The sequence below is a fragment of the Gilbertella persicaria genome (assembly GCF_025201335.1).
Source record: "Gilbertella persicaria strain CBS 190.32 chromosome Unknown B0P05scaffold_3, whole genome shotgun sequence".
Lineage (NCBI taxonomy): Eukaryota > Fungi > Mucoromycota > Mucoromycetes > Mucorales > Choanephoraceae > Gilbertella > Gilbertella persicaria.
Window position 1 is genome coordinate 544860 of NW_026251964.1, and position 18590 is coordinate 563449.

The 18590-nt window shown below is 37.0% G+C and overlaps 7 protein-coding genes across 7 annotated transcripts; 4 read left to right on the top strand and 3 right to left on the bottom strand.

Moving 5' to 3' along the window:
• Positions 1-61: 61 nt before the first annotated feature.
• On the bottom strand, positions 62-564 carry B0P05DRAFT_524477 (mitochondrial F1-F0 ATP synthase subunit F of fungi-domain-containing protein). The gene is made up of 3 exons (XM_051576202.1): positions 403-564; positions 196-358; positions 62-142 (listed from the first exon to the last, which is right to left on the bottom strand). The coding sequence occupies exons 1-3, from the start codon at positions 526-528 to the stop codon at positions 114-116; spliced, it is 318 nt and encodes a 105-aa protein (XP_051439140.1). The 5' UTR covers positions 529-564; the 3' UTR covers positions 62-113.
• A 636-nt stretch (positions 565-1200) lies between these two features.
• B0P05DRAFT_461905 (CCR4-Not complex component, Not1-domain-containing protein) lies at positions 1201-6143 on the bottom strand (the record flags this gene model as incomplete). The annotated part of the gene is made up of 6 exons (XM_051574092.1): positions 1201-1493; positions 1536-2094; positions 2144-4519; positions 4562-5642; positions 5689-5969; positions 6048-6143. 6 exons carry the CDS (start codon positions 6141-6143, stop codon positions 1201-1203), a joined length of 4686 nt encoding a protein of 1561 aa, XP_051439141.1.
• Positions 6144-8643: 2500 nt separating this feature from the next.
• On the top strand, positions 8644-9589 carry B0P05DRAFT_524483 (transcription factor e(y)2-domain-containing protein). The gene is made up of 4 exons (XM_051576203.1): positions 8644-9032; positions 9075-9145; positions 9190-9264; positions 9312-9589. The coding sequence occupies exons 1-4, from the start codon at positions 8695-8697 to the stop codon at positions 9383-9385; spliced, it is 558 nt and encodes a 185-aa protein (XP_051439142.1). The 5' UTR covers positions 8644-8694; the 3' UTR covers positions 9386-9589.
• On the bottom strand, positions 9382-10090 carry B0P05DRAFT_568247 (acyl-CoA N-acyltransferase; the record flags this gene model as incomplete). Its single annotated transcript, XM_051581185.1, has 5 exons — positions 9382-9514; positions 9567-9773; positions 9819-9906; positions 9955-10024; positions 10070-10090. The coding sequence occupies 5 exons, from the start codon at positions 10088-10090 to the stop codon at positions 9382-9384; spliced, it is 519 nt and encodes a 172-aa protein (XP_051439143.1).
• Positions 10091-10843: 753 nt separating this feature from the next.
• On the top strand, positions 10844-13154 carry B0P05DRAFT_461649 (armadillo-type protein; the record flags this gene model as incomplete). Its single annotated transcript, XM_051574085.1, has 7 exons — positions 10844-10914; positions 10971-11701; positions 11825-11904; positions 11966-12122; positions 12179-12351; positions 12434-12517; positions 12573-13154. Coding segments are annotated over 7 exons (1878 nt in total), but the record flags the coding sequence as incomplete, so codon positions are not given.
• Positions 13155-14446: 1292 nt separating this feature from the next.
• On the top strand, positions 14447-16532 carry B0P05DRAFT_524502 (uncharacterized protein). Its single transcript, XM_051576204.1, has 2 exons — positions 14447-14744; positions 14800-16532. Exons 1-2 carry the CDS (start codon positions 14500-14502, stop codon positions 16325-16327), a joined length of 1773 nt encoding a protein of 590 aa, XP_051439145.1. The 5' UTR covers positions 14447-14499; the 3' UTR covers positions 16328-16532.
• Positions 16533-18473, top strand: B0P05DRAFT_524503 (uncharacterized protein). Its single transcript, XM_051576205.1, has one exon. It carries the CDS (start codon positions 16554-16556, stop codon positions 18453-18455), a length of 1902 nt encoding a protein of 633 aa, XP_051439146.1. The 5' UTR covers positions 16533-16553; the 3' UTR covers positions 18456-18473.
• Positions 18474-18590: the final 117 nt, after the last annotated feature.

Consider the following 18590-nt stretch of genomic DNA (forward strand, 5'->3'; position numbering starts at 1 on the left):
TGTACATCTTGTTTCCCCCCTTCTTTCAATTAAAAACAGAAACAAAAAAAAGCATTCATTGTGTTGTTTACATACAAAAAAGTTGATTTTATTTTTCACTTTATGCCTCGCATTTAGTGGTGTTCGACGTTCTTGTGGTGCTCTAATGATCAAGTCAATAAAACAAAATACTGAATATATAAACAAGTTACTTACTCAAGTGGAAGTGGTAGTCGATAGTGTAACCAATGGTGAAGACACCAAAGATAAGGTGAAGCAAAGGAGTAACAGAAGCATTGTCACCATCAATGTAACGAGCCTTGTAACGACCCCAAGGACCAGAGGGCTTGGGAAGTTCAGCAGTACCCTTGGGCAATCTCTACATAGACACATGAGTCATTAGATATGAATAAGTTTGTTTACCTTGTAGAAGTTGACCAATTCGTTGATTTGACCGTCCTTAGCAGAACCAGAGAGTCTGGTGGCAGCAGCAACGTTAGGAGGAATAAGGGTCTTGGTAGAATAGGCGCGACGGAAAATGGCACTCATGGTGTATAATAGTGGGGCACAAAAAAAAAGAAAAGAGAAAAAAAAAGAGGACTATAAAAAATAACAGGGGATAATTCTGAGCTGTAAATCAAACAAGCTTTCAGACGTCACCCTTACAATACATTTAAATAGCGATTGTCAATGGTTTGTTTTAGCAGAAGAAAACAAAAAAAAAAAAAAAAAAATACATGTAGGTATAAAAGGTCCTTCAGACAAACATGTATTTTCATTAGATCTACACTTTATCCTGAAAAAAAAAAAACAAAATATTAAATAAGCAAAAATTAAATTCTAGAAATTAAGCAGAGCATAAGTAATAATTGTAGTGTTACTTACATTAGAGCAGAGAAATAAATCAGCAAGAATATGACTCACCAGTACTAATGTCTACTTATTTTTGTCAAGTAAACAACCTACACAGTTTACAGTGTTCATTTATTCTACTCTAGGAAACTTATTATTCATGGATGGAAAGCATGCAATCTTTATTTTTGATTTCAAAAATCATGAAAAGACATCCAATATTTTTTTCTGTGTATAAAAGGTATAATCAACAATAAAGAGGATGTATTGTAGAAAAAAAAAAAGATTAGTTTTGGTTAATTGACCTAGACATGCATAAGTTTGTTAGCAAAAAAAAAAAAAAAAAAAAAAGGGGGGAATATGTTTGTATTACCTTGAAACACTTTCAAACAATCGTTCAATGTCTGTCGCACAGCGAGTAAATGAATGATTCCAAAAACTATACCGAGGATTCTTGATCAATTCAATAAAAGTAATCAATAGGCCCCAAGGATGAGGTCTATTGACAATCAAACGCTCTAAAAGAACACGGGTGATTTGTTCTTTGGTGATCTCTTTTTTGCCTTCCACAAACAAATACAATAACACACAACTGAAGTAATGTGTATGGCTATTGGGATAGCGTAATTGGTTGGCAATGGCACTCAAGAAATAATAACGCCCTATAAGTCATTAGCAACATCATTGAGACAAAAGACTTATACCTTCTGAATTCAATTCAGACAACAAATGTTGGTAGATATCCATAGCAGGTCCTTGATGGACTGGTGTGCCTTTAGCAATGGCCAACGTGCCTAAATAGAACACAACTGCATTCATAAGAGGTATGTCCACCTTCTTGGTCAATTGGCTCGAGATATCTTTCAACAAGCGAGAAGAGGGTGATCTCTCTATGCATTGATCTAATGGTTGCTTTAGATGAGCAAGTACAGTCGTATAATCAGACAAGACTCGAGGAGACTGATGGATTTCAGGCAACAAGTCGATTTTCAGATTGGGCGTGAAAGGGTCAGGCAACCGCATGTTTCGAGGAAAAGCACTCAAGATCAAATTGCGCATTTGGATACAACTGATTGGAATTACATCACAAAAACTATGGTGATAATCACACAGGAATTCAGGGAAATCATGGAGCAACACAAGCAGCACACGTAACGTGCCTCGGTAGAGCATATGTGTAGTGTCACCTAACTCAGTTTGAGAAAGATAAGGAGCCAAAAACTTGAACAGACAGACAAGCAATCGCTGGAAGCTAGGCCATCCCTAACAATGAACACATAAGCAATAGAGATATGATACTATAGGTATTTACCTTTTGATTATCAGACATTAACAGTTGAGGCATAAAGAAACGATGTGACATCAATTGCAACCAAGCAAATGTGAATCCTGTAAAATAACTAGGTTGTAATGTATATAATGTATCACTGAATGCTGTCAACAAAGGTAAATACAGTGGCTGAATATGCTGTTCAACTAAATGCAAATCAGTCAAGATACTAGCCAGTAATCTCAAAAAGGGCCTTTGATCAAACAACGGACCACGCACTTGATGATGTTGAGCCATACACAACACAATCACAGACAAGACACGGCTGAAATAGTCTACTTGACCTTCAGCTTGTACTAGGCACACAATCAGTTTAGACAAAGCATCAATGGGCTGATAAGCTATGCTGACCGATTGGCCAGGTACCATTTTAAACTTGATAGCATGCTCAATCGAAGCTTCAATAGCAATACGAGAAAACAAATAGCTATCGGATTTAAACACGGCTTGTTGAGAGAGCTGAGTAGCAAAGGCTTGCATCGTCTTGTCTGTTGTAGCTGGATGTTGATATAAACGTACCCATTCTGCAAAGTAAAACTGGAGTTGTTCACGAAGACCAGCATCTTTGATATTCATTTCTTTCTGTTGAGGTTTAGCCATCTTTTGCAAGTCTTCAAGTAAAGAAATGACCATGGGATAAGGTGTCTTAATACGACTGAGTGCTTCTAAAGAAGCCATAAATTCCTGTCTTGTGGCTAATGGATAGTCACTCAACAGACAAGCTCGAATCAAACGCACAGTAAATTCAATTGCACTTGTTCTTCCACTATCAATTAAAACAGATAGTTCTTGATCTTGTTCAGATAAATGAATCAAGCCTGCTTTCATCAGAGCGACGGTTACTGGCACATTGTATTTACGTTCATCATCAGCATGGGTCAACCAAGAAGTGACTAGGGTGCCTACGTTAGGTGATACTTCACACAAATGTTCTAACAAGACAACATAGACTTCAATAGCTAATGGCGTTTCACTCTTGTAAAGCAATTGAACTACTTTTTGTGCAAATGCTCTGGCTACTTCTGCTTTGTCATGACTTGACAAGGCAAGTAAAGGAATCTGTCTGACCAAGTTTCGAATATCACTTTGTGGAGGTAGACCGTTGATTGTGTTGATGTTTGTTTGGTGTATGAGTTTATCAAGCTCAGTCATGTATTGAGCAAACCGGTCCATGATAATGTGTGCATTTAAAATTGGAAGATGGCCAGGCAAAGTATCAAATGCCATGGCAGGCGAACTATAGTTTGGATAATCCATACGAACATGGTTGGTATCCATGATAGAGCCATTTGTCATAATGGCAGTATGACTACTCATTGGTGTAGTAGCAGTAGCAGCTGTTGGCGCCACAAGAGGCGTAGTAACAGCAGTCGCATTTGATAAAGTACGAGGAATACGCATGAAATCTTCATAGACACTCAATTGAGCAGGTTGCAATCCGTTTGGTTTTGGACGCAAAGGTTGTGGTAAGTGAGTTGGAAACCTTGACATTTGATATGTCTCCATATCCACAAAAGGTTGATTGGGTCGTTGTTCGCGATGTTGTTTACGAGCAGCAAAAGCGGTGGTCAATGTCTCATCGATCTCCACAGTGGCTTTTTCTATGGCTGCCTTTTCAATGACGGCACACATCAGATCCAAATTATCAGCGACGGTCAAGATAATCGCTTGTTCTGCCATGCTATCGTTCAATCCATGGGCTAAAAAGATAGTCCTCAAGTTAGCCACCACACTTAGCCTGAGTGGCTCTTTGCTAGTGACCATGGCAAGACTGGCAGCTAGATTTTGAGCCATCATATGAGCTGCTTTTCGCATCTTGTTTTCATCTGCTTCTGTCACAAAGTCCTTACTGACTAAATGGCGTGTGGAGACAGCAGCAATCGCAACAGCACGCTCTACGACAGGACCAATGAATTCTCGAATGGATTCTGTAAATGCCTGTAACACTAAGTGTTTGGCACCTGGTTGAGAAGAATACAATACGATTTGAGGATTGAACACTAAATAAGGTGCCAAGTTAGGAATAGGAATCGTATCAAGTCTAGTGGAAGGAGGTGGTGGAGGATTAAACGCTTCTTTAGACACACTGGTAGGTTGTTGCCTTTTTTTCAATACACTGGTAGGTGTGATGTCTTTGAGTTCAATCGATAAACTCTTGCATAATACCTCGACTTCAAACTTGAGATTTAATTTGAGATCTGCATAGTCGTACAGTTCAACCAAGAGCTTAAGAATAGAAATCAACCAAGGATTAGGTGGCCTAAATATCTTGCTTTTAGCACCTTGTTCAAGTACTTTGCAGACAAACGGAATTATTACAATCAAGCGTTGTGTATCATATCCTTCCAACAATAAATCCTATGCTATCATTAACAAATCTATCACCAAGTGCCAACTTACTTTGAATGCAATGTGTTTATGAAGAATAGGTTTGTTTTTGGCCAATGTAATCCTTCCAAGCCATGCACCGAGATTCTTGAGTAAAGTACGTTCTGAAGAATGAGAAACTGTCTTTTCAGAATTCAGCAAGACCAAAATATTGGCCAACGTCTCATTCAAGACATGCAAATAGAGTAATTTTGATCCAAATAAGTCCAGCACTAACACATACAGTTCGTGATTGTTAGGCTCAGAAGAAATACGCTTGACGACCAAATAACGACTAAACCATTCAAAACTAGTTGGTTTCAATATTTCCTTGAGATCTGCTACTTTTGTTTCCATTGTGTTGAGTGCCACATTGTTAATGATAAATAAAATCTTTTCTTGAACTGAACTAGGAGGATCTGTGTAGACAATATTGCCTTTGGGTGTAGGAGGTACATGTACGCTGATAAAAGGAATACTCACAGGCATAAGGTCCACCGCTGTTGTTGTTGCTGCTGTTTCTTTACTATGCAATGCTTGTTGAATAAAGCTTACTAGATCAGGCTGAGATTGCACAAAATGAGGGATTTGAAGCAAATGTGTACAGTATTGAGGCCATTCAGACAAACGTGATTGAAACTGCCCAAGTGCCTGTACACCAAAAGTAAACATTTTTGAGCCAACCGGATTCCTTAGTGCATCCAACACATAGCGTAGTGCAATTCCCAAGGGCACAAAGGACACTAATCGATGCTGGATAAGCGAACCAAGTAATGTACTTGTAATCGACAGTTCTTTATCTGGATATTTAGGGAAAAAAGCATACTCATCAAACAAGTTATGAATCATACAAGCATACACATCTTGTTCTCTTGGGTCTTGAGATACAGAAAGCCGCTTCAATAGTTCAATCATGGCCTCCATACTTAACTCGCCATTATAGATACGCTCATAATAAAGATTGGCTTCTTCTTCAATGTCAGGCTTAAATGAGACTTCTGCACCTGTGGATCCAGGTATGGCTTGTGTTCCAATATTGATAAGTTTAGGAAATGCTTGTAAGCATTTGTTTTGGACTTCTTTCATCATGTCAACATAATGAGGAGACAAACCACTGTACATTTAAATCAGTATGTCTTCTATTTGTTGATCTTCTTTACCTTTCTGATAAGACTTTCAATAATGTACTTATGGCTTCAAGAGAGACAGGCATGCTCTTTTGAGTATCTTTTCCTGTCTGTCTTTCATATTCATTGACTATCTTTTGATTTAAGAAATCCAGACATCGACTAGCATAAGCATCTTTTTCTGATTGTTGCTGCTGCTTTGAGAATTGTTCTTGAAGCCATGATTCTAAATGCATTAGCTTTTGGCTATCTGCTAAACAGACAAGATCCAAGGCAAAAAACAAGGGAAGACCTTCCAATATACCAGGAAGTACCTATAACATCCTATCAGCATGACAAAAAAAACAAAAAAAAAAAACAAGACACGCAGTCTAGAAAAAAAAAAAGCTTACATTCAAGTCTTTTATCAAACCCAATATCTTGTCTGTAGAACAAGGTGAAGCCTTGTACATTTCAGCTATACACAATTCGAAATATGCCTCATCCATCAATTTGTTAGGTTTTGGCTTGAGGTTGATCAATGACTTGACTTGTTCAATGGCTGCTGTGCAACGATGACCGCAAATGGAAATGATCGCTTGAAGTTGTTCATAATTGAACTGATAATCATCTTTGCTCAATACATTAGCAATCGCATTAAAAAAATACTGCAAGACGCTTTCAGGCAACTTTTCAACTGTAGCTGATAATATTGGAATTGCATAATGAATATGGGTTGTAAAGACATGTTTGGCTACCTTTCTTTAGTATTGACCATAGCCTGCATGTTTTCTTACCTTGTTCATCCAATGGCCCAGAAAATAAAGGAGTTGAGAATATAATCTTGTCCAATGAATCCAACTCGAGTTGATCAAACAAATCAGCGAGATCAATGCGAGTACCTACATCTGATTTGCTAAACTGCTCCAAGGCTAAGCCAAAGCTCGTCATGGTTTCTAGGTTATCTTTTTGTTTTGAAAAATCAGTGTATTCCTTCAAGAGTCGAACATGAGGTGCATTAGGATCCTTAAGTAAACCTTGTTTACAGATATCTGACAGTACAAAACGAATCAAGTGCTCGCGTATGCTTTCACCATGTGTCTCCACCAACTAAGACAGTATGAGTGTTAGGATTACATCTAGCTAGACTTACTGTTTTGATTTCAGTTGACTTTCGAGCAAAGTTATCTTGGTTGAGATTAGAAATCAATAAGGTGACTTGGGCTTTTACAATGCGTATAAGACTTGATTGTTGAGATTGTGTTGTGCGGGGTTGAGGAGAACTGGGTATGTCTAATTCGCTGCTCATTATGAAAGGACGATAAGCATGCTGCTTTTTCTTCAATCTCGAAATAAAAAAGAAAAACGCGTTTCCCATAAAACGTCATCTTTCCTCCTTGAAAACCCCGCTGGATTTCTTCAATGCAAAAAAAAAAGAAACCGCCGTTTTTTTATGCCAAATCAATAAGATTGTTTAATGTTCTTTTTTTTAAAAGAGAAAAAACATGTATTGTATCGAGGTACTCGCTTAAATGTATATCTTGGCTATTGTATTTCTCGAGAGAATAGGAGTATTTCTTTTATGATTTTGTTCTTGCATTTTCATGCAATGTCAAATACAATATCTCTAAATTTAGAAGGTGTAAAATTTTTGGCACGAAATTAAAGACTGCAATTCAGACAACTTGTTTATCTGTAGAATGTATAAAAGAGTTATACCAAGCATGCAGGGTGATAGCTATGATTTTTGGAGTTAGTCAGACATTATTCTTTATAAATGCGTATAAGAAAATGCCCGAGATGTTTTCCACAGCCATAATATTGCGATTTCAAACAACATTTGAGATGGTTTTTTGGCACTGCAATACTGAGTACATTGTTTTTTTTTGGTTCTTTTGCCACAACTTTTTCGGTATTTCCTTCTTTACAGAAGTCGCATATTTGGCTTGTCGAATACTTTCCAACCATACAAATGAAGCTACTTCTGTCAAAAAAGTACCTGTACAAAGCCGTTAGGATACATTTCATCAGCTCCAATTCCTTTCCTTGTATACTCGAGAAGAAGCTGTCATTTCCATACGCAATAGTTATTGTGGAAGGCTTTGCACTATCATCGATCAGCAAGGAAGGACAATCTTGATTTGGATTCTTCTTGGCTCTCTTAATATCGGTAGATACATTCTAGTTATACTTTATGAGGTGCTTGCTTATTGCACTTATCGCTTTTTGTTTCTTAATATAAAATTGAAACTTGAGTTTTGAAGACTTGTTCCAGCTAGTGGAATTAACCAACATTTATGTTATAATATGTATACATATTATACCTTTGTTTGCATCCAACAAGAAGCTTTGTTAAGCTTGCTGTACTCAGAGATTGAAGCTCGGTGGTTGCTTTATGTTTTACTTAGATGATGCTTATGAATTTATACAATACTGTGGAATATGCATATATAATAGCGCTAACATTTTCTGGAGACCGGAGGGGTACATAGCTGCAATTGCCGTAGATATCCCAGATTTCGCAGCCCAAATCTTGTATTAAGTGAGAATCTTTTCAAAACTTCAGATATGACTTACATAAGATCTTGATCAAATTGGTATTTCTTCATCAGCCTCAACAAATTTCAAATGTAAAAAATTGGTGAATAAAGAGTTCGTATAGACGGCTCTTGTTACGTATTTAGCCAACGCATTGATAGACTCAACCAGCTTTTTGTCTTTACAGGTATTTTTCAGAGAACTTTTAATGACAGAAGATCCTACTTTTCTGTCATAATTGTGTGCGACCTCCTTCTTGGGCTTCTTATTTGGACATAGCCTGTTTGTAGTTATCCTGTATCTTCCTTGAGTTCTTTTTGTGGTTGCGGTTCATCTATAAACCATAAACAAAAGGAAAGAGAAGAAAATGGCTTCTTTTTTTTTTTTACCAGCTCAAAAAAAATATAGACTTGATTATACTTTTAGACCTTTATCGAAGTCTTCTAAATTATAAAAATAGTTTTATCAAAATGACCAAAATTTTTTATTTTTTTACAAAGCTGATACTTGAAGCACCTGCAAATGGGTTTCCTTTTATTTGGTTGTGTTAACATCTTGCAAAACTTGAGTACAGGGTTTTTGGATGTACTTTATGCCAAAAACATGTCCTATTTTAAAATACTTTATGGTACTATTAAGGTACATTCATATCCAAAGTATGCAAGTTATGTATCTATTGGCTTAGCTAGCTCTTGTTACATTTTATGCTATACATTATCGATCATGGTGGCTTATTTCATACCTTTTGAGACGCAAAATGCCATTCTTTATTTCTTTATTTCTTATTTCGTAATGTCAGACACAGAGAAAATGAGAACAGCAGTCAGTAGGCTCTTTGTCGAGTCAGGAGAGAAAGAAAGGTGAAGAAAAAGGAATGTTAGGCAATAACTAATCATCTCCAGATTACTTGAGCTACTGAAGCTGCGCTTACAAGAATCAGGTTGGAATGACAACTTGGATGCTTACAGTCGTGGTAAGAGAGAGAGATACATAGGATATAGGCTTAATAAAAAATAGATACTGTACGAAACAAAAACTTGCAAAACGCTTCTTTAGATGAATTAACAAAAGAAATGGGAGATTATGGTCGATGTAAGCATGTTTTATTTAAAATGGCAACCCATCCAATACTTTTATAGCAACCGTCAATGAGGTGATTAAAAAGGATTTACTCGAACATATTAAAAAGTTCCTTGATGAGAACCTCGATTAATGAGCAGCAACAGCTTCATTAACCTCTTCCACAACACCACGAATGACAGGCTTTGTTTCCTTCAAATTCAAACGCATTGCCAAAGCATCTTCACCATCAGCATAATACTTTTTCTCAATGTCATGCACACTATCATAATAAACATTAAAATCACACGACATGGGCTGCTAAGAAAACTTACTCAAACTTCAAAGTATCTCTATAAAGGCCAATGGCAGCACGATTGGTTTTACGGACGTGTAGAGAGACGTAATGAGCACCAAAGACAGTGGCCATTTGACTGGTAGCTTGAGTCATCAACTTTTGAGCAATACCAAGACGTCTATAGGTACGCATAACAGATAAAGATGTGATATGGCCATGAGGAACGTCTGTAGGTTCTTCTTCCCTATGTATCTATCAATATCACCATTGTGAATACTTTTCAACTTACATTTTAGCTAATACGTATCCAACAATCTTGCCATTTTCATCTTCAGCAACGAAAGAAAGCTGAGGCCAAGATAAAGCATGGTAAAGGTCTATATGCTATGAGTATTTCAATGCGTATCTACCTTCTTTTTGCTTACAATACTTCATTTGGTAGTTTTCTGGAAGATCCAGTAAATTACAGTTTTGAATATAAATCAAGTCGTCAAGCTGGTCATTGTTAGAACTCAATTAGAGCCAACTAACGTTACTTACAGTTGCTTGTCTAATGCTCATCTTTACACAAAGAAAAAAAAGAAAGAGTAAAAAGCCACGACTGTAACTTGGAGGGGGTATCTATTAAATGACCGATATCAATCTAAACGCGTTTTTTTTCTTTTCTTTTCTTTATTGTACCATGGAAATACAGAATCTTGCTCAAGTAGAAAATGTACTATTTATAAACTAGAACGTATTGTTGACTGTTGTATAGCTTGTTGAGCAACTGTACAGTTCAAGTGATCCTTTAGTCACGAAACAAATTCAAGATCAGCTTCAAACACTCCAAAAACAACCTTTTGCTTGGGAAATAGCCTCTCAGTTACTTTCTTTACAGGCAAGCCAATGTTTTTGACCGAGAATCTTTATTAATATCATTTCTTTAGTCTGACCAGTGCCGTTTCTTTGGTGCTCATACGTTCCAAGTCAAAATTACGCGTGACTGGTAAAGAGGATATGTAGTGTCAAGATTCATGCTTATCGTACGATTTTATAGGGAAACGCTCCCAGAAGAAAAAAGAGAATGGCTTAAAGAAGAGTTACTAGGTTGGATTGTTCGTTTGTGTGGTGGACCTGCTTTTGTTTCGACCAAATTATGCCTGGCTGTAATAGTTCAATTATTTTTAAATATATGTATTAATAGGATGATTATAGTTGATTGCATACGCATTTCATACTGTGCCAGATGAGTGGCCTGATTTTATTAATTCCACTGTCGATGCCTTGCAATTAGGTTCACAAGCCTACAATATACCTACAGATACAGTTCAACTGATCCTGTTAGAATTCCTTACACTTGTACCTGAAGAAGTCACGAATTCGAACCTTTTGGGTGGGCGAAAGTAAGGTAAAACTATCAATGCAATATGGACAAAAAGAATGAATAAAAGATATGTAGGTTGCAACTCATTGGTGAATTAAAAGGAGGCGTCCCGCTTGTCTTGTCAACTGTTTCTTCTCTCTTGTTTGCTTTGGAAACATCTCCTCTTGTTCAACAAAAGGCATTGCGTTGTTTGCAGAGTTGGATTCAATATGGATTTGATTTATTAGAAGCCTATCCCATTCTACAAAAAGTCATGTCTCTTTTGGGTAATGAAGATATATTTGAGCAGGCTGTTGAAGTTTTGCTTGAGTCCATGCAACAGGCTGCTTGGTCTAAATATCAAACATATCGGCATGACTTACTTGCTTGCTTCACAAGTGATGATATGCGACAAAAGTTTGAAGCTTGTATAGCACAAGAAGATGAAGAAACAGCGCGTTTGCTTGCTAAGCTATTTACAACATTTGGTGAGACCTATACAGACTATATTGTGTTGGAATTAGCTAGACCAGATATCAAATGGTTCTTGAATATGATCATGCAATTGACTGGCTATCAAGGTTACTTCCCAATTGATCAAGAAGTGTCTGAAATCCCTCTTAACTTTTGGTATATTATGCAAGAGACATTGTTTGACGAGAATGTATTGCCTGTACGTGAACCTGAAAATAATGAAGACATGGAAAAGAAGATGTGGATTGTCAGTTGTGGTCAAACAGCTTTGGCTATTTATCGGGAACTTGTGAAGATACTGATAAAAAATGCTTGCTATCCTGATGATGCTACTTGGAATTCATGGAATAAAGGTATGCATACATTGAAGCCTTCATGTGTTTACTGATTTTGTTTAGACATTAAGGACAAATTCAAGATTTGGAGACGAGATTTGGGTGATACAATGATCAATCCTTATTATGTTTTAAGGGGAGAAATGCTATCCATTTTGTTGGATCATATGACGTATATCATTGCTCAATGGGATTCTTTACCCGATGCAAAGCAGGCAAGTGTACCTTTCTTTTTTGTCCTTGTTTTTGATCTAATTATGTCTTATATATATACATATATAGTTATTGGAGGCCACTTTCTTTTGTCTAAAGAGCATTTCTGAAGAAATTTCCCCTAACGAAGACGCACATATTCCTCGCTTGTTTGGTCTTGATATCTTGGGTCGTTTTCCTAAAGACTGCGACACACGTCTCACAAATACCTCATTGTTATTGATGGGTAAAAATTAGAAGCATTTTCTTTCTTGAATTATTTGTTTATTTATCATGTCTTAGGTTCACTTGCTGAATGGCTTAAATCACATCCTCAATTCCTAGGCCCTGTTATGAATTACATTGTTCCTTGTCTTAGCAATCCAGTGTTGGCACCTGCAGCAAGTTCAGCTTTTGCTGATATATGTGATAATTGTCGTGCATCATTAGTTAGTGAATTAGATAATCTTATGCATGTCTACGCTGCTATGGCTAATTCTCAAATTAAGGCAAGTTATTTTGTATATTGTATCCTTTGTCTAACAGAGCAATCTATAGGCCAATATCATGCAAAAAGTAGTAGAGTCAGTAGCAGGTGTAATCCAAGTACTTTCTCCTGATAGAGCCATGGCTCCATTGATGGTAATCTATTCCTGTCCCTTCTTGAATCTCATCACCCCCTTTTTATATGTATTAGACTTTGACAGGCGATATCCTTCAAGGTATTTCTAATGCTCTCAAGAACCAAGATCCTCAAGCTGCTCATGATGCTACGCTTGTTCAACTTCAATATTTAACAGCCTGCTGCCGCGGTATTCAATCACCTCATGATGACTATCAATCCTTGGTTGAACGAAACTCGGTCTATGACGCATTTGCAGCTGGACAATCAGCTACATTGTATGCCAACATGGAAGGATTTCATGAAATCACATTTGCTATCCGGGAATCCACAAAGCAAATAGCCCAAGTCTGGGCATCAGACGAAGCCATCAGCAAGGCCCTTTCTACCTTTTTAGACCAAGGCATGCGTTCCACAAGTCCACTTTTAAGCCTGAGGTTTCCTGACCTTGCAACACTGGTAGAAACAAGTTATGATGCAACACCTTTTGCTTGTTGGTTAAGTACAGCTTCTTTAATGATGACAGTCTATGGTAATCAAACAATGCATATGGAAAGGCTACGAGATGTGTTGGCTTCACTGACTACCAAGACATTGGTATTTATAAATGGAACAGAAGGTACAGTTTATCTATTTATAAACAAAATTTGCTCATAGAAATATAGCTATGGAACACTATCCAGATGTTGTTGATAGTTATTTTGGATTATTATCAAGGGTAAGTAACACATTAGGTTTCATCCACTTATATTGGTTAGGCTATCACTCGCTGTCCTTTTGCATTCTATCAACTTCCTTCTGATATGATGGACACTGTCTTTATGTTTACTGTTGCTGGTATGGGATTACAAGAGCGACTGGCCTTAAAAGCAGCTTTGAATTTTATGGTAAAACAGCACCATGTGTTTATGTAAGCTGACTTAGATCTATCTAGTCTGATTTTGTAAGCCAAGATTACCAAGACAATTCACAGGTAGCCCAAGTGATGGATACTATTATGATGAATATGGGAATTCGCATCATGGAACAATTACTGTTGGTAAGTTTTCTTAATGATTTAAACCTGTTTCTTTTTTTTTCTTTTTTAAAATCTCTCCCAAATGGTAGGGAATTGGCGGTCGTGTACCTCGGTCATTTTCAGGTCCGCTTGTAGATGTGTTGTATAAAATTATAGGGAAATATGTTCAACCATGTCGACAATGGATGCAGACCCTGTTGGCCAATGTAAGTAATATGTTTAATTTTATTTATATTAACATAAAATAGGATGGTTTTCCTAGTGCATTAGTCACATCAGCTGATAAGGAAGCATTTATGAAAGGCGTGCTTGGGTAAGAAAAAATGCTAGAATACAGCAAAATAACTCATTGGCTTTGTAGGGCTCGATCACCTAAACGATTCAAGGAAAATACAAACATTTTCTCTATCAAATGCAGAGGGTTAGGCAATACTTCTTTTGGAAAAGTATAACAATAATAATAGTAATATTAATAAAAGGAGAAGTTCAATTAAGCATTGATCAACAGTAGATATATATACAAAAAAAAAAAAAAAAAAAAAAAAAACGCTTCGGTATTACAATTTATCTTAGGTACCAAAACCTAAGCCAAAGCAAGGGTTTATTTCTTGAATGCATTTTACTGTACTGAATTCGGTTGATCGGAGTGTGTTAGCCCATTCATCAATTAATTTACGTTGATGACCATCGAGTGTCATTCATTTTCTCATTTCTCTTTTATGTATGAACAAAGGCAACAGAGAATTGACTTTTTCTTTTAATGGATATGATAAACAAAGAAACAGAGAGTGAGGTTCAAAAGGAAAAAAAAAAGAGGTCCATTTGAATTACAAATATGTTGCAAGATCACACTAACCTTGTGTTGGTGCTACACAAAACAAGTTGATAATTATTTCGTTGTTGAGAATTAAATAAAAATCGAAAAAAGTTTTCTTGTTCTTCTTTTCTTCATCTTGTCGTTGCTCATCTTGCCCTTTTGACACTATGGCTAGTATAGGCATAAGAAGGCCAAATTCGCCTTTGGCGTCAAGTCATATCATGCCGTCACATAACCCTATTCAACTAGCAGCTATTTCGAATTTTAAGTTAGCTCAGCTTACTTTTGCTCCTCCCGACCTTCACTCACTTAGAAAGACAGCGGTTATCAAGAATATGTTGGAAGATGTTTATATCAGTACACCTGTCGAGTGGTTACAACAAATGACTCGTTGGCAGTTTTTTACGCCCGAGTAAGTGAATTTTCTATTGCCTGTTATATAATCAAATTAATCTGTGTTTTATTAGGTCGCTGGAAGAAATGACACAAGAAGGTCTAGAAGAAATATTTGCCCAGTATGCACAGACAATTGAAGCATTTAGACCTGTCAAATCTATTCCTGTTTATCACTATGAAGAAGACGTATTTGATGATGAAGATGATGGTCAAGGAGGAGATGATCTTTGGATTGCAGAAGAAGAACAACCAGTATCTCAATCCAAAACAAATTCGATTGATTCAACCACATCTTCTATTTTTTCTCAACCAAACATGACACTTTCAACCGAATCTATTGCGGAGACACCTATGCGTGCGCCTTCGCCACTATCAGAGAAACCTCTGCCTGCCAATCCAGCCTCATCCAATGACGATACTGCCAAACAAGCCAGAAGGAAAAGCGGATTTGGAGGTAACAAGAACAGGTTGAGTTGGACAAGTGATACTGGTATCACATCCAGTGCTGTTTCTCAAAACTTGGCAAATGAAATCATGAGTTTATTTGATATGGACTTTGCTGTTGACATCAAAGTAGATACAGCACCCAAATTACCTGAGCTGCCATTTAGACCTCGAAGAAGATCACAACAGCGACAGTCCCAAGACATGTTGACAAGCTTAATCCCTGCTTTTGACAAGATTGCACTCGAGAACTCAAGCGAAAAACTTGATTATGATTATCAGCGAAACAATGCACCTCGAGTGAAGCCCAACTTGATGGTCAAAACTGTACCTCAAAGATCTTCTTCTCTTAGACATCGACAACAAATAAAGGAAGCTGCTACACAACCTCCGCCTATTCCTCCACCTACAATACCCGATACCCCCGTTGAAAAGACCTTATCTAAAAAGAAATCCATCCTTCGACTCATTACTGGAAAAAAATCATCCCATCAAAAAGATATCCATCATGGTCTTGAGGCTCAATCTGACACTTCCATTGCTTCCAACAATAATACTGCTATAGTAAACACATCTCGCAAGACAAGTACATCTACAATCAATTCAATTGCCAGCACCTCTTCCTCTTGGTCTTGTGTTTCAGATGCTAATAATGAAACACCTAAAAGACCACAAAAGCCATTGCCAGATCCTCCCTTATCACCCGATATGCCTACTATGGAAAGTGATTCGAACAGCAAGAAACACACCCGTCACCAACATCGTTCAACAAAAAAGAAGAGAAAATCTGTGATGGAAAAAACAATGTCTAAACGCAAGAGTACAAATGGTCTTCAATCTATATCTAATAATACACCACAAGAAAAGGGTCTTAGCCGGTCTAAGTCTGCTTTTATCAAGATTGGCAACCTCAAGAACAAGAACAAGAAACAAATTAGAAGAACATCTTCTGCTAAGGTTTTGACACAGCAAACCTATATAGATGAACCATCAAAGCTTGAGACTCATTTCCAATATCATACTTGTTCTGAGGTCAATCAAATGTATGCTGAATCTTCAGGAGAAATCTCACCCACGCCTTCTCAGAGTTTTGTTAAAAGAATGGCTTCTTTCAGTTGGAGAATGAAGTCTCGCAATAAGACTGTTGAGGTTTAATCCTTGTTGATACCCCCTTTTTTGTGTCTAATTTCGATATATATTTACCAATCAAGCTACAAAAAAAAAGTACTAGTGTGTATATTATATGCGTAAACAAAACACTTTGTATAGCTGAGCGCATATTTACAGTAACACAAGAGAACGGATCACAACTAGTTTAAAAAAATAAACATGTTTCCTAAAGCATAATTCTCCCTCCTTTCTTTCTCACTCTCTCTAAACCATGGCATACAGAAGAAACAGACTTCCATCTGAATTCCTACATCAAGTATCTACTTATTTATCTTTACAAGACTGCTACAATTGTTTGTACGTATGCTGGTTCTGGTACAATACATTTCAAAAAATAGTCTATAAAAAAATCACTATCAAATCAGAAGCTCAATTAGAGCAACTCTTAAGCTCTCTTGAGTTCTCTAAAAAGCTCTATGAAAATTATGATTTTCAAAACGGTCTTTTGATAAGAGAGCTTTATTTAGACGATACTGTCCTGAAGCGTCAAGTCCATCTCTCTCAAAAAAATCTAGAACTATTAGCTAGTTTTTGTACTGAATTAGAAGTATTCAAGTTTGATATCACTCAATGGAAGCATCTCACACTTCCAAAGACAACATCATGGAAACGTATACGGCAATGTGCTCCTGTTTCTTTCAAGAATTTTGATTCAACATTTCTTTCAACGTTCAACGGGTTAACGCATTTAAATATCAAATATGAGTGGGAGGAACTGCGTACACTTGTCACACAGATTGGCGTTGTGTCCACATTACAAGACTTGACCTTGGAAATCATTAACGACTCAACCGAAGTACTTGTATCTCTGAGTCAGTGTTTACAAACACTGCATGCGTCAGTACCTCAACTAAAGCATTTTACGTTTATTCGCAAAAAGACACCTCATCAGGAGTCAACTTCCGAGGCATCACATGATCCTGCATTCTTATTGCCTCTTTCAAAGCCATCTCGGCTGAAAACACTTACATTGCATGGACATGTAGACTCAGTCAAATGGTTTGATTTTATTGCCAAGAGTTATCTCGAATTAGAAGACTTAACATTAACACAATTGAGCACTAGCCAATTTGGTACTAAATGGATGTGGCAAGGTGCCTTGGTTCATATGATACAATCCTTGCCTTCTCTCAAGTCACTCACACTTGGTGGCAAAAATATACCACAGCTCTTCTCTAAAGGGTTTGCTCTGGAACTCAAGAAATCAACCTGCCCAATAAAAGACCTGTATATTGATTTCCATACGTATCAAGCCATTGAATCTTGTCAGTTTCTGATGGTCGTCGCCTCTCATGGTATTCGCCAACTCAAGCAACTTAAATTACGCGTATGGGAGCAAATTCCTGGATGGTCTGGCGTGACATCAAACCTGTTTCAATGCCAACAACTTGTCATACTTGAACTGTCTTTGTCAAAAGGATTAATGGATCAGTTTCCTTATACGCCTTTTCTAATTGACGACTTTTTGGATCATTTGCCTCAACTGCAAGATCTTGTTCTTACAGGTGCTCAAGTGCAGGTCACTTACAATCATTTTGAGGATCTCAACAAGGAAGATAGACAGTTTGCTTTACGAAAAATAACTCTTTGTCAATCAAGGCTTGAAAACCATGAAACAATATCGAAATACCTATCTTTTTGTTGTCCAAAACTAGAGCATGTCGTGCTTGAGAAGTGTGAGATGGACAAGAAAGCAAGATATCAACAGCACGTATCCTTGAACAATTGCAAACTCTTATTCACCTATAGCAGATTGGAAAAGATAAAGCTAAGTTCATTGTTGTTATATTTGAGTACTATGCAAACCAACGACTATATTGGCATCAATCTGGTAACAAATGAGGGAAACAGTGCTCTTGTTTGGCTCAATATTGACAGATCAAAAGGTGCGCTTATTTACCCTACTTATGAACTCTGCGAGGATCAAGAGAAATGCATAGAATTGACAGATCTGCACACAAAATACCAATCTACAAAAGTTACTGCTGAAGTGATGCCATGCTATTATACTCCTAACATTGGTGTCATTACTTTACATTGTAAATCAATGCCTTTTGACATTTCTTTAGATGATTTAAGAATACCATCAAAAATGTTTAAAAAGTTTTATTAAATTAAAAAAAATTAACAAATGACAGATATAACTTTTCCTGCTGGCTTACGCATTGTGTAATGAGCAGGGACGACAAAGAGATTTCCTTTGCAGTCTTGATCAGTCCACATAGCACAATGACTACTTCCAGTGTTT